Source organism: Caretta caretta, chromosome 6, assembly GCF_965140235.1.
Source record: "Caretta caretta isolate rCarCar2 chromosome 6, rCarCar1.hap1, whole genome shotgun sequence".
Classification (NCBI taxonomy): domain Eukaryota; kingdom Metazoa; phylum Chordata; order Testudines; family Cheloniidae; genus Caretta; species Caretta caretta.
Genome location: NC_134211.1, coordinates 16802655 through 16816492, shown reverse-complemented (window position 1 = coordinate 16816492; position 13838 = coordinate 16802655). Strand labels below are relative to the sequence as shown.

General features: G+C 45.7%; 1 protein-coding gene across 1 annotated transcript in view; it reads left to right on the top strand.

The window, feature by feature from the left end:
- The window catches only part of LOC125638524 (NACHT, LRR and PYD domains-containing protein 12), a 200602-nt gene that overhangs the window by 14876 nt on the left and 171888 nt on the right, over window positions 1-13838 (top strand). Inside the window, exons 3-4 of the mRNA XM_048854409.2 lie at window positions 6599-6637; window positions 8121-9852. Coding sequence (XP_048710366.2) covers window positions 6599-6637; window positions 8121-9852 — 1771 coding nt within the window. The remainder of the gene's footprint in view (window positions 1-6598; window positions 6638-8120; window positions 9853-13838) is intronic.

The window sequence follows — 13838 nt, the reverse complement described above, 5'->3', positions numbered from 1 at the left end:
GCATGCTCTGAAATGCAATACATTTTAAAAAGACAAGTCATTTCCCAATAAAAAATCAAAACGTTCTGTTACAAAAAAACGTTGAAACAGCATGTTTCATCAAAATGCTCTTTCAACAAAAAATTCACCAGAATGGACATGTTCCCACAGAATGTTTAAATTTTGACAAACTGACATTTTCCTACAGAAAAATGTTCCATTGGAAAATTTTCAGCCCGGTCTATTAAGGACAGATTAGTAGATCTGAGAACAGATTCAAAAATCTGAGTGCTGGAATGCATCCATTTAGATCAATGTATGGTGTTTCATAGTGTCTGTGTGATTGGATGGCCTCTTTTCTTGCAGTAATTCTTACTGATATATCCACAGATTAGCTCCAAAGTAAATAAATAAAAACTCAAATATGGGTATTAAAAACCACAGAACAACACATCCAATACTGGTTAAATCTTACTCCACTGACAGGACAACTTCAGTATATTCCCTTTTGTTGTTTTATTTCTTGCTGTATTTACCCAATCTCACACAACTGCATGTAGCCCTCCCCCAAGACAAGAAGTGTAACCCACTACACAGGGAACAAAATACAACAATACAGACCCCAACAACTGAAACACCACATCCAAAATAACAACGTAACAAATGGTGTCCTGTCCTGGTGGTGACAGGAAAAAAGGGCTCTAGGGAAAGAAAGGGTTAATAACTAATAAATGCTACAACATGAATAATACAATACATTCCCCACCTCCTGCCATTCACTACTGCACCACAACCCCCAGCTCCCTCCCCAGCTCTTTGCCCAGAGATTAGTGTAGCAGTACCACAAACATTGACCAGTTTAAAGAAAACAAAAGGGGACCTCTTATGATATTTTCACTCCTAGGTGGGGCAGGGCCCTCTCTTGGCACCTTGGATTGGAGTCCTGTGGAGGCTTCAGTTGGCTGGCACTGGTTTGGTTCTGTGCCTCCCTGCACACGGGTCTCCACAGGGCTGGAACTGTCTGACCGTGCGCTGCATCTCACAGCAGTTCAAAGACCCCCTTTGTGTGGAGTGGGAGTTAATGAGAGACTCCCTGAGCTGTTCAGTGTCTCCCCCAGCTCCTAATTCAGACAGCCCAAACTTGAAGCTAAAACCAGTCCCTTTGTCTCTGAGTCAGGCTGTCCCCTCCCACTGAGGGACTGAGTAGTCCTGGCTCATTACTGGCCCAGGAAACTGCCTCTATAAATCATTCCATACATCTCAAAACAGACTGAAAGGAATTTTACTGGACTATTCAGAAACATTCATCATTGTGGTGAGAACAAACTCTAGAATATAAATTTTCCTGCAAGTGGCCTGTGCCTGTTCTCGCTTGTGGGAGCTAGATGCCTCTGCTGCAAGCTCTTGGAGTCTTAGAGAGAGGAGCATGAGCAGAGAAGAAATAGGGCGTTGCTATGCTGGAAGGCATTAATGGGTGCCATCAACTGACCGATTGCTATAGAGACAACTTCAGAGATTCTTCAAGCTGTTGCTATGCTAAATAGATGGCAGGGACTTCATGTGTTTCCCTTTCTTGGGTTTCCAATTTCCCCAGAAATCAATAGGGTTCCTGCCATTGATGTAATGAGCATTCTCTGAAATTTTGGGATTGGCTGCTGTAACAGGGTCGGGAGGGATGGCTACAGGAGAGTAACAGAAGGCAGATATATTAGCCCCAGGTTAAGTAGGTCCCTTTTCCCTGGGTAAGGTAACAAGGAAGGTTCCAGAACAATCAGGATCCTTCTGGAGATAATTAAGACTGACAGGCTGATTAGAACACCTGCAGCCAATCAAGAAGCTGCTAGAATCAATTAAGGCAGGCTAATCAGGGCACTTGTGTTTAAAAAGGAGCTCACTTCAGTTTGAGGTGCGTGTGTGAGGAGCTGGGAGCAAGAGGTACTAGGAGCTGAGAGTGAGAACGCATACTGTTGGAGGGCTGAGGAGTACAAGCATTATTAGACACCAGGAGGAAGGTCCTATGGTGAGGATAAAGAAGGGGTTGGGAGGAGGCCATGGGGAAGTAGCCCAGGGAGTTGTAGCTGTCACACAGCTGTTCCAGGAGGCACTCTAGACAGCTGCATTCCACAGGGCCCTGGGCTGGAACCCGGAGTAGAGGGCGGGCCCGGATTCCCCCCAAACCTCCCAACTCCTGGTCAGACACAGGAGGCGTTGACTTGTACTGTTGGTTCACAAAAACGGCCAAACTGAGGGCTGCCGTGAAGCTCCAAGGCGAGCAAATCCGCCAATAAGTGCAAGACCCACCAGGGTAGAGGAGGAACTTTGTCACACTGCCATATTCAAAAATTATCACATTACATACACACAGAAGGACAAAGAGAGAAATGCCTTTGAATTGAGTGTAAGGCCTTCGCAATCTCGACTATTAATATTCTACTACTGAGAAGTCCACTAAGAACTGCTCTCTTTCAAAATGGCTGCCATCTCCATCAGGACTGAAGTCCAAGCCCACAGTCAGGTGGCTATTTTGAGAAGGGCATCTATTTACCATTGCTCTCAGAGGGACTGAAGTCTCAGGCTGCGTTTAACAAATATGGGTGTTGGTCTCCCTCTCATTGGAAAGTGGGTTTTTTGGCAGCACTGCCACGACAGCACTTTCATGCCTCAAGTGTAGACAAAGCCGTAGAGAAGAATGTTCTGCACCAGCCTCTGCTGGCAGAAACTTTCAGTTATGAAAAAAGGAAAAAAATAGTCCAGAATATTTATTTTCAAATATTACTTATTGCACTAGATTTACTCAACAGAGGAGAGAATAAGGGGAAAACAGAGCTGTGTGTGGAAGGATACAAGAGGGGGAAATGAGAGTGAGAGAGTGTGTGTGTGAGAAAGAGAGAGGAAATGCGGGGTGCAGGAGGAAGGGTGAAACTGGAGCAAGTTTGTGCAAGGGACTATGGAGGACAGAAAGGAAGAGGATTTGGAGTATGCATGCAGGGGATGTAGGGAGGTGAAAGAGGCAGGGAACTTTTGGCACAGTTCTGTGTGAATCTGGTGACGCAAGGCATTTGCTAACCCAGTTTGACTGGACCATGTGCTCTGAGTGTGGAGTAGGGCAGCCAGAGTATGCCATTGAACCTGGCCTTAAAAATTAAATTAAAAAAGAATGTAAGGTTGATACTTTCTGTCTTCAGATTGGAAGGAGAATATGGAAGGGATGAAGACACTAGTGCGCATGAGAGCAGAGAGGGTGACAACAGTGGGAGGGAAGGGGGAGCTAGTTTTTTTTAAAAAGAAATTCCATGATATGCCACCCTCAAACTTGGGCTAGTAGCAGGATTTGAACTCTGTCTCTATAAATCCCGAGCTCAGCTGGGACCTCATCATTTGAGCTATACTCAGAAATAGTTGTTAGCTTTTGACAAGGCTGAAGTATCAATACGTTTACTCTCTTGAGCTGCTTACCTGTGGGGGAAAAAAGGTCTGTTTAAAAAAATTCTGTCCTGCTTTATTATATATAAAGAAGGCTTGAGTGTTGAAAGTGTTTTTTGTTCAACTCAAGCTTCTGATATACAGTTGCAAGAAAAGATATCTTCAGAACTAATGCCCCTTTAATTATAGGACTGAGAGAGCTTCCAAACCACTTATCTGGACTTGCAGTGAGACCCCTGCCAAAATTGGGGATGACTAAATGCTGCAGTATTTTGAAATTTCTAAAACCCCCACTTTGTTAACGTTATTTGTTTTGTTCTTTGTTGGGTTGCTTCCAACCCTTTCAGATTGTTTGTTTGTTTTTTATAATAATACCCAGCTCTAATATAGGGCTTTTCATTAGCAGATCTCAGTGCTCATATATCATTAAGAAAGACACTATGGCTATGTCTACATAGAAATGTAATGGGACTTGATTTGTGGGATTTGAGTCAGCTGACCCATGTCAGGGAACCCTGGGTTTGAGCACCTACACTGCATTTTAACCCTAGGTTAAGGATTTTCTGACCTGTGCTTGAACCCAGGACTCTGGCACCCACACTGCAGTGCACAGACCTGAGTCAAAGTAACCCTATCCCAGAGTCAGCCTGGTGCCCCCTCATCCCAGAGTCAGCACTCTAGCCCTACAAATACGTTCCATTGTGGGGGAAAACTAATGCCCACCCTATTTGTTAACTTTGTTAACTGTAATGGTGTTGTTGATGGGATTCAGGTGCCCATAAGGACACATGAGTACATCAGCTGCATAATTAGCACCTTTGGCGGCTGTCTCAGTAGAATGACTGCAGTTTGTGAAGGCTTGATCCTGAACTGCCATCTAATCTGAGAACTGAGCTCTCCACCTCTAGGCTGCGTCACACTGGCAGGTAAAAATTCCCATGTGCTCCTGTTCTGTGCATAATTATGATGTCAGTCTCCAGGGCTGCCAAACTATTAAATGAAACTTTGCAATTCTTAATTTTTAAAAATGGGCTATTCAATTAAGCTGTTTTTGTTTGGGTTTTTTAATTTATTTTTGTCTGTTTTGAAGTTTGACATAAAATGACGGTATCAGAGGAAAAACACACCCCCACACCAAGCTGGCTGCTGCCAGCTACGGACTGCTGCGGGGTTTCCCCAGGGCTTGAGGTGAAATGTGCTCCACCCCCGCCCAAGGATCCCTTATCCCTGCCCCCACCGCACCCCGGGAGGCAGAGATAAAGGATCCCTGGAGTTTGTCGGGAAGTTTTGGGACTGCTCCCACTCATTGCCCTCACAGCGCACACTGCCCAGGCATCGCTAAACATGCAGCCCCAGGGAGGGCAGTAGGGGCCTGAGAGCAAGGGTCAGAGAGCAGACCAAGTGGCTGCCCTGCAGGGAAGGGATACAGCTGAACATCCTGGCAGCTGGGAGCCATCTCCCACCTCTCAGCTTTGTTCCTGGCAAGCTCTGCACAGCGGCAAGGAAGAGCTGGAGCGAAAGCCGCCGCCACCACCATAGGAGTGTGATGGGGTGCACTAGGCCCAGAGGCCCCCTGCTGGAGGCCTCAGGATCCTGCCACTCTTGTGCTAGGAAAGGAGTAGTAGAGGAGTCCTCCAAACAGCCTAGAGTGGCTTCAGGGGACACAGCCAATCAAGGCACAGGAAGGCCATCTAAAAAGGACCTGCAACGCCAGAGACCAGCAGTTCCTTGCTGGAGCCAGAGGACTGGCCAAAGGGAACTGCAGCACCATGGACAGATCTGTGCCAGCTGGGACTGGGGGAGCGAGCGAGAGAGCTCCTGGCTGGCAGCTTAGTTAAAGGGACACAGCGGCGTGTGGCAGCTATTCTTAGGGTCGCTAGGCTTGGACTTGGAGTAATGGGCGGACTTGGGTGCCCCCCATAGGCCACTGGGAAAGTGTCCTATAATTGGACAGCCATAACTCTCAAGAAGGGGATCTGAACTACGTAGTGGCCTGGCTGAAGAGCTGGGGCCAGAAGGGCGCACAGAGGATGTATCTATTGCTGCCAGGGAGGAGCCCTGGGGCTACGGCCTGATACCAGGACTGGAGCTATTTAGAGACTGAAGATGCACCCGACCAGAAGGGGCACTCGTGAGAGGTCAGTGCCAGGCCGTTACAAGGAGGCTGCGGGGAAGGTTTGTAGCTGGTTCCCACTTACCATCCTGACCATGCCACAGCTGGGGCACCCCTGCACATGCAGCCCCAGGGGGCTCGAGAGCAAGGGCCAGAGAGCACAGTGGGAACAAGCGACTGCCATGCAGCAAGGAAGAGCTGGAGCTGCTACCACTGAGGGAGGCAGTGGGGGAATTTGGGGGGCTGAGTCCCACTCAGTCCCCTGACAGTGCGTGCAGCCCAGGCAGCCCTGCACATGCAGCCCCAGAGGGGCTGGGGGCAAGGGCCAGAGAGTGGAGTAGGGACCAGGCAGCTGCCCTGCAGGGAAGGGGAGCAGCAGGGCTCCTGGCTCAGCATGGCCAGGAGAGGGAAGACTCCCAACATCCCAGTGGCTGGGAGCTGCCTCCTGCCTGGCAGCTTTGCCCCTTGGTTCGGGGAAGCTCTGTGCAGCAGCGAGGAGGAGCCAGAGCAGGAGCTGCTGCCACTGGGAGAGGAGCAGGGATCATGTTAGGCCAGGCAGTAATGGAGCTTCCAGCTGCTGGGCTGGCTGCCTGCAGCGCTGCTCCTCTGCCACCTGGATCTCTGGGATACACCCAGAGGGCTTCCAGGACCCAAGGCAAGCCAGGGCTATGTGCACACAGGAAAGCAATAGGGCTTGGATCCTAGGTCCCAGCTTAACAAGGGCTCAAACCCTCCAGCCCTGCAAGGTCCTGGGACCCTAGAACTGAGGCCTAGGTTAGCACAATTGGTGCATGGACACAAGGGGGGTTAGACTGAGCCCAGGCTTACATTGCTGTGTAGATATACTGTACGTGGCTACTCCAGTGGTTTTAAAAAAAAGAGTATTGCTTCTGGTGGACGTTTTGAACAAGTCATTGAACTCGTGTCGCCAAAGAAATTCTCTTTGTCTGCCTCAACCGTGGGTTTACTAGGGAGCTTATTACTGCAGAGAGCCCTGAATGAATGACTTGTCCCAACGTCCTGAACTGCGTGATACTCTGTGATTTTTGTCGCACTAACATTCATGTGAAATTTCTCTTTCAGCTTTGGGTCCTCAGCAAACTCCTGAAACATCAGCAAATGGTATGTGACATTCAATAAGGAATTGCATTGCATAGTTACCAGTGATTACCAGCATTAGGCTAGGTCAGCCAGACATTGGGTTTATTAGTAGAAATAATAAGTAACCCCTCAGAGCGCAGTCTCGTCAGATCACACCGGTTACGCAGGGTTGGATGGGGGATGAGGAAATGCATGGGGAGATCTCCAGGAAAGAATCAGGGGCTGCAGAACATGGTGCTGGTGAGGAGGTGGAGCACTTGTCTCAGGCAGGACTGACCCCGTGCAGCAGCATGATGCTGGAAGGCCCTCTCCTGCTAAGGACGCCATCTTTTAAACGAGGTGAAATAACGAGAGGTCAACATTTGGGGTCACTGAAAGTGCTGTGGGACTTTTTAAAACCTCTGGGCCCTGGACAAATTTTAGGTTATATTAAGTTATATTCTTTGCTCCTAAATTCCCACTACTGTTTCAGTTATACCTGTCATTCTCCATCACTTCATGCCCTACTTTGTTACAGAGTGCCACTGTGCGCTGTTAAACACTAGACAGGTTTCACCCTAGAGGTGGCTGCATTTCAGTAACTGATGAAGTGATTCTTATATATGTGTTTAGAAGTGTTATCTGGAGTTTTCAGAACCCCCAACAGGGGAACGTAACTATTTCACTCTAGGCAGTGTAAGAAATAAATCAACAGGAACACAGCACTTCTATCTGATAGAACACGCTTACTTGCATGAATCTTATCTAAAACTGCAGTTTATTAGATTTAAGCACACAAATATAAGCAATAGGTTTAGAACATCCCAGATATTTACCTGACATCTAGAATGGTATTGAGTAATTAACATCAGGTTCACAGTGCCCAGTTGCTCACGCACTGGGGAGAAAGGGTGTTAGGAAAACGTCTTTCAAGATGGTGTCAGAGAATTGCTTCCAGGTATGCTCTATTAGGTAACCTTTTATAACAGCAAAAACATAGGTCATAATGACCCCTACTGAATCAACACTTTTCCTCACTTTCAATAAACTTCTAATATGAGAGATGTCTAGATTCAAGTCTTTCCAACCACCAAAGTTTTCAGTCTTAGTTATTTACTTGTCTCTACCCTCCTCCCATTCTGATTAGCAGAAACTGTAGCTAGTTTTAACTTTGCTTGTAAAAGCTTGTCTCCAAATTAACCCTTAACTATGTGGTGTTCTATTTCATTAATTCATGGTGGCTGAAAGCATATAATATGGCTGCAGTTGGCTTGATCATATCCTGGGGGGTACACACCCCTCAAATCCAGGGCAACAGAAGGTCTGAGCCTACACTTTTCTCTCACATCACTGATTTCAATGGGACCACTGATGTGAGTAAGGACTGCACCCGTAGTTAATTTGTGAGGGGATACTTTATGATGAAAGGTGCACTATAAATATACAGTACCAGTATTATTGTTTAAATAGCTTTATTGTAACATTACAGTAATATCTAATGCTTCTTGTCTTGTCACTAACTCAGCTTACACAGTGAAGTATAGAGAACATATACGAAACAAATACAGCGCAATAAAAGACATGAATGCTCGTCTTGGTGAGAATGTGAAGCTAAACAGCAGATACACAAAGCTGATCATTGTAAATGAACATCGTCACAAAAAGCAGAGAGAACATGAAATAATGGCCTTGGGACGGAAACATGCAGAAATCATGGCTGAGCATGCTAGTCCTATCACCATAGCCAATTTATTTGACTCTGATAAAGATGGACAGTCACCACAAATTGTCGTGCTGCAGGGAGCTGCAGGGATTGGAAAAACACTGACAGCAAGAAAGATCATGTTGGACTGGGCAAATGAAGAACTGTATCAGAGCAGGTTTGATTATGTTTTCTACATAAATTGCAGGGAAATTAACTTGGTCAGTGAGCAGGGAAGTGTTGAAGATTTGATTTTAAAGAATTGTCCTGATCAAAATGCACCAACTAAAGAGATTCTGATGAATCCAGAAAAACTCCTATTCATAATTGATGGTTTTGATGAACTGAGATTTTCCTTTAATCAACCAACAGGTAATCTGTGCTCTGATCCCTGTAAGAAGCAGCCAGTTGAAATCATACTGAGCAGTTTATTCAGGAAAGAAGTGCTTCACAAGTCCTACTTAATAATTACTACAAGACCAATTGCCCTGGAGAAACTTGGGCAGTGTTTGAAAGATGAACGTTGTGCATATGCAGAGATCTTGGGATTTTCTGAAAATGAGAGAAAAGAATACTTCTACAAGTTCTTTGGGAATGAAGAACAAGCAAGAAAAGCCTTTAACTTTGTAAAAGACAATGAAATGCTGTTCACCATGTGCTTTGTCCCCATTGCGTGTTGGATCATCTGCACGGTTCTGAAACAGCAGATGGAAGCAGGTGAAGATCTTGCACGAACTTCTGATACAATCACTGGAGTCTACATGCTCTATCTCTTCAGTTTATTAGAGGGTCACAGCAGCAATTCAGAAAAACAACAGGTACAAGATAACTTGAAGGGACTTTGCTCTTTGGCTGCAGATGGACTCTGGAGGCAGAAAATACTGTTTGAGGAAGAAGATGTCAAGAAACACGGCTTAGATAAACCTAATTCCCTCTTTCTGAATGAGAACATGTTTCAAAAAGGCATTTTCTGTGAACGTGTTTACAGCTTCATTCACCTGAGTTTTCAAGAGTTTTTTGCAGCTTTGTTTTATGTGTTGGAGAAAGAAGAAACGGTGAAAAAATCAGAAACTGCTATACAACCTGTGGAAAAATTGTTTGAAAAGTGTGGAAAATCTAGGAATTATTTAATGTTAACAGTGCAGTTCCTGTTTGGTCTCTTAAATAAAAAGAGAATGGAGAACATGGAGAAAAAACTTAGCTGCAAATTTTCACCCAAAATTAAAAATAATTTACTAACATGGGTTAAAGAAAAACCTTTTTCATCGTTGTTCAACTATGATAAATTGCCTTCTGATAAAGAGGAGATGATTTTCTATCTGGATTATTTTTACTGTTTGTATGAAATTCAAGAAACAGAATTTATGCAGAGTGCAATGAATCATTTCACTGAGCTAAAGTTTACTCATCATACCTTTACCAAAATGGATCAAATTGTTCTTCAATTCTGTATAAAGAATTGCTGTAACCTGGAGTCTGTTTACATAGAGAAGTGCAGGTTTCTAACTGAAGACCCGAATGAAGATTCCCCAGGACCATGCAAGTGGCCACTTCGGTGAGTGTTATCTGAGATCTAAAAATATGTATGTAACTAACTTATTTTTTTTAAACATTGATTTTTTTTCCCCTGGGTTTTCATAGTTCACAAATGGCCAAATGGACCACCATAAAAGTGACCCAATTTAGTGACAAACATTAAGACTGGGAAGGACCGTGCCCAATCCACCCCCAAACCTTAAAAGCATGGAAATAAGAAGTTAAGGGGAAAGACTTGTGCACTCATTTCTACCTTCATGTTGCCTAAACATTGTCAGTAATGCTGCAGTGCTCCATTTGGCTTTCACCTCCAACTCCAGTAGCTACCAAAAGCAATATGTACCCCAACTTCATCACACTCACACTACAGTGCAAAACTCTATGGAGTGCTAGAGTGTGGAGCTGTAGGGAATGAGGGATGAAGAGGTTGTGGATGGCTGAGATCTTTTTAGAGATGGAGTGGGTGTTCTGGAGGCAGCAAGAGAAGAGGAGGCGAGGGTGGGAAAGCAGAGGGGTGGGCATAAGGTTAGGCAGGATGGCAGCAGAGGGGCCAACGTGGTGGTGTGGTGTGTGTGTGTGTGGGAGGCAGAGAAGGAGAGGATTGAGGGAGAGCCCAGGTTAGGGCAGATATCATCAGAAGTCAGGAGGCAGTTATGGATATGGGACCTATATCTATTTGGGCTGGTGGGAAGCAAGGGGAGATTAGGATGGAGTCAATAGAGCAGGTGGGAACTGTAGAGGGGTGAGGGAAAACAAGGAAGGGGAAATGAGGCCAGTGAAGGGGGAGAGAACAGCTACTGTGGTGCAGAAATGGCGGTGTAATAAAAACCATGGGTGATTGACAAGATTACAAACAGTAGCAACAACAAAAATTCAGAAGAAATTGAGCTACAAAGCTCTAACAAGTCTCTCTACGGAGTTTGCGCAAATGGAGATTTAAAACAAAGAACGAGGAGGACTTGTGGCACCTTAGAGACTAACAAATTTATTTGGGCATAAGCTGTCTTCTGACTTCTGATTTCAAAAGCTTATGCCCAAATAAATTTGTAGGTCTCTAAGGTGCCACAAGTACTCCTCGTTCTTTTTGCTGATACAGACTAACACGGCTACCACTCTGAAACCTGTCACCATGCAAGGAGATTTTTCAGAGTCTCTTAACTTGGCCATATTTTCAAGGGAACAGCAAAAGGCCTGTCCCTGACACACAGACCAGCCCCACCCCTCTCCCCCTGCAAAATTTCAATTCCCTGCTCCAAAACATGGGGGAGCTAGAGCTTCTGAGGGAAAAAAGTTGCAAGATTTTTTTATCATGGGGAAAACAACCTAATTCTCAGAAATGGCTGAACCATTTTAGCAGAAACTGTCACAATATTTAGCCTGATGGAAACACCAGGCATGGAAAATTTCAGCCCAAATGCTTAAAATTTGGCAAAGTTATAAGCAACTGGAAACAGAGAAGTGTCCGACAATCTTAACAATAGGAGTCGCTACTAGCTCTGCGTATAATAATTGTTGTATAAGCTCTGTCTGTTATAATGTATAGATACGGTGCCTTGCTCACTGGGACCCTAATCCTAGCTGGGGCCTCCAGGGGCTATTGTACTACAAATAACCAGTGATAATAACTTTGGTTCTGTGTACTAGATCCCAGCTAGGGGAATCCACTGAACTGTTTTGACTTTTCTTCTTTTTGTTGTTTGACTGGAAAGTGGCAAAAAAATCACTTTTTGACCTATGTTGAAGATCTCTATTTTTAGTGTCCTAATCCAGGAACCTTTTGTCAAATTCACTTCAAATTTGATAGAAAAATTCAACCCTCACCACAAACCTAACCGGACTACTCAGCTCGTGTTTGGCATCCACTTCCCCTTTGGGGGAGGAATATTTAAGTTGTTCAGGGTAAATGTTGGGTCTCCCATGTGGCTTGAGTCCTGGCAACTAGATGACCTCCTGAGGTCCCTTCCAACCCTGATATTCTATGAATGTGCCAGAGTCAGTAATTTGCACATATGCAATTAGTCTGGGGCTCTTTGCAAACCAGAGTGTTTGCAGGCAGCCTGATGTGTAGCTCAATTTTGTGTTTCCTAGTTTTCAGATTGTGCTGGGGCATACAGGCCTCATGCTGACAAGGAGGAGATTAATGAGAGCCTGTGGACCCAGTTAGCACTACCTTACGACAGCTGCAACAGATGTCAGTTGTGGAGCGGGCAGTTAAAAGGAGACAACCTAGCTCTGTTGGGTGCTGTCCAAGAAGGAGAGCAGAGCCCTGCTTCTCCCTCTGTGAGGGAAGCCTGGTTACATCCAGGAGGCTGAGAGCTTTCCAGTTGGACGAGCCTCCTGTGGATTGGATGACGGAGCCCTGGGGGACTGACCAAAGGACTGGCTATTGGAGACATGCCCAGCGTAAATGGGCAGGGTCCTGCTGAAGACTTGTGGGATGACCCTATTAAGAGTTTTTGGTTTGTTTCTTTTGGGACTTTAATACCTCGGAAGGCAGGGACGGAAGAGTGCCTTAGCCAGAGGCTAAAGCACCATGGCAGAGGACCTCACAAGAGGCAGTGGCTGATCATTGGAGACCCTGAGGCAGGGTGCAGAGTGCTCTGGTGGGCCATGAGGCTGCTGTGGAGCAAACCCTGACACACAGAGGATTAAGTGATGCCACTCTCCACATTCTGCAAGGGTACAAGGCAGAGCTGTGTAACCTTAACTCTGCATTAACAACATTTTTGGGCAGCTAGTATCAGTTATACATAGGTACTGTTTGTCTGTGGAGCATTTTATAACATTTTAATCATAACAGTAAATCTGTGCACCAAGACAAATGTGCCAATGCATCTGCCACTGCCCAAATGTCAACACTCAGTCTGAGGGATTTTCTCACCAAATGCCACTATAGTATCAGGCAAACTTCCTAAGTCTGGGAAACAGGATCCCAGGAGTTCAAACCTCACTTCTTCTAAGTGCTGCTTATAGTATATTCTCATGCAATTCATTACCCTTTTCATTGACCAAGGCCATGAGCCCCAACCTTAGAAGGCAGTTCCCAAAGAACGGCTGAACACACCCCATTGTTTGAAGACACTGGTAGAGAGATTATGCAGGGTCACTTCCGGGACAGCAACCCAGCTCTCTCACATAATAAACCCCAATTTCATCCACTGAAGCATACTGCCTCTCATGTTTACTACACCAGTTTTGCTTATCCTATCTCTAACCACTATAAACCACATTCCTCACCCTGAGTGAGGGATAGAGTCCGGGTTTCTTGATTAACAATATTCTACTGCTGATTAGTAAATACTTGAGGAACCCTCTGTGAAAGTGTTTGTCAAGACCTCCTCCAGTGGCCGGTCTACAAGAGGGCTAGCTCCTCTAGCTCCCTTCTCCACTGATTCTGGAGATCTGCTGGGTGGGGGCCATGGTCTAAACACTGCTTGGGAACCACAGGCTAGGGTTTGGGAACCATGACCCTCAGATCACCCATGCCCTTAGTGTGCCCCACCCCAGGCAGTAGTGGTCTGAGTTTTCCAATGTGTTTTTTGTGGAAGGTGTTTACCATGTCAGTGGTATGAACATCCTGCACCAATTCCCAGAAGTATATGGAAAACCAGGGGTATTCGGAGGGAACCAGTTAAGTCGAGTAGAAATATGACTGCGTTTATTTGCCAGGGAACTTGGTGGGGCCAAGGAACTGGTAGTCCAGTTACGAGTTGGCCTGTCTGTGTGTGGGTATCTTGTTGAGAGCCATACCCTCTGGCCTACCGAAAGGGGGGGGCCCTCCAGTCATTGACAGTCAGCATAATGTTTTTAGCTCTTCTTGGCATTGTCCAGGTGAACTTAAGTTCATCCTGGGTTTGGCACAGCTGTTGTATCCAGTCAACCCAGGGTAGAACCCACAGTCCAAAAAACAGCGGGGTGGGGAAAGGGGCTTTGCCATATAGAGGCATGTTCTGCATTTTTGTACATGAACTCTGCCTGACGTAGCAACAAGGAACAGTCATTCTG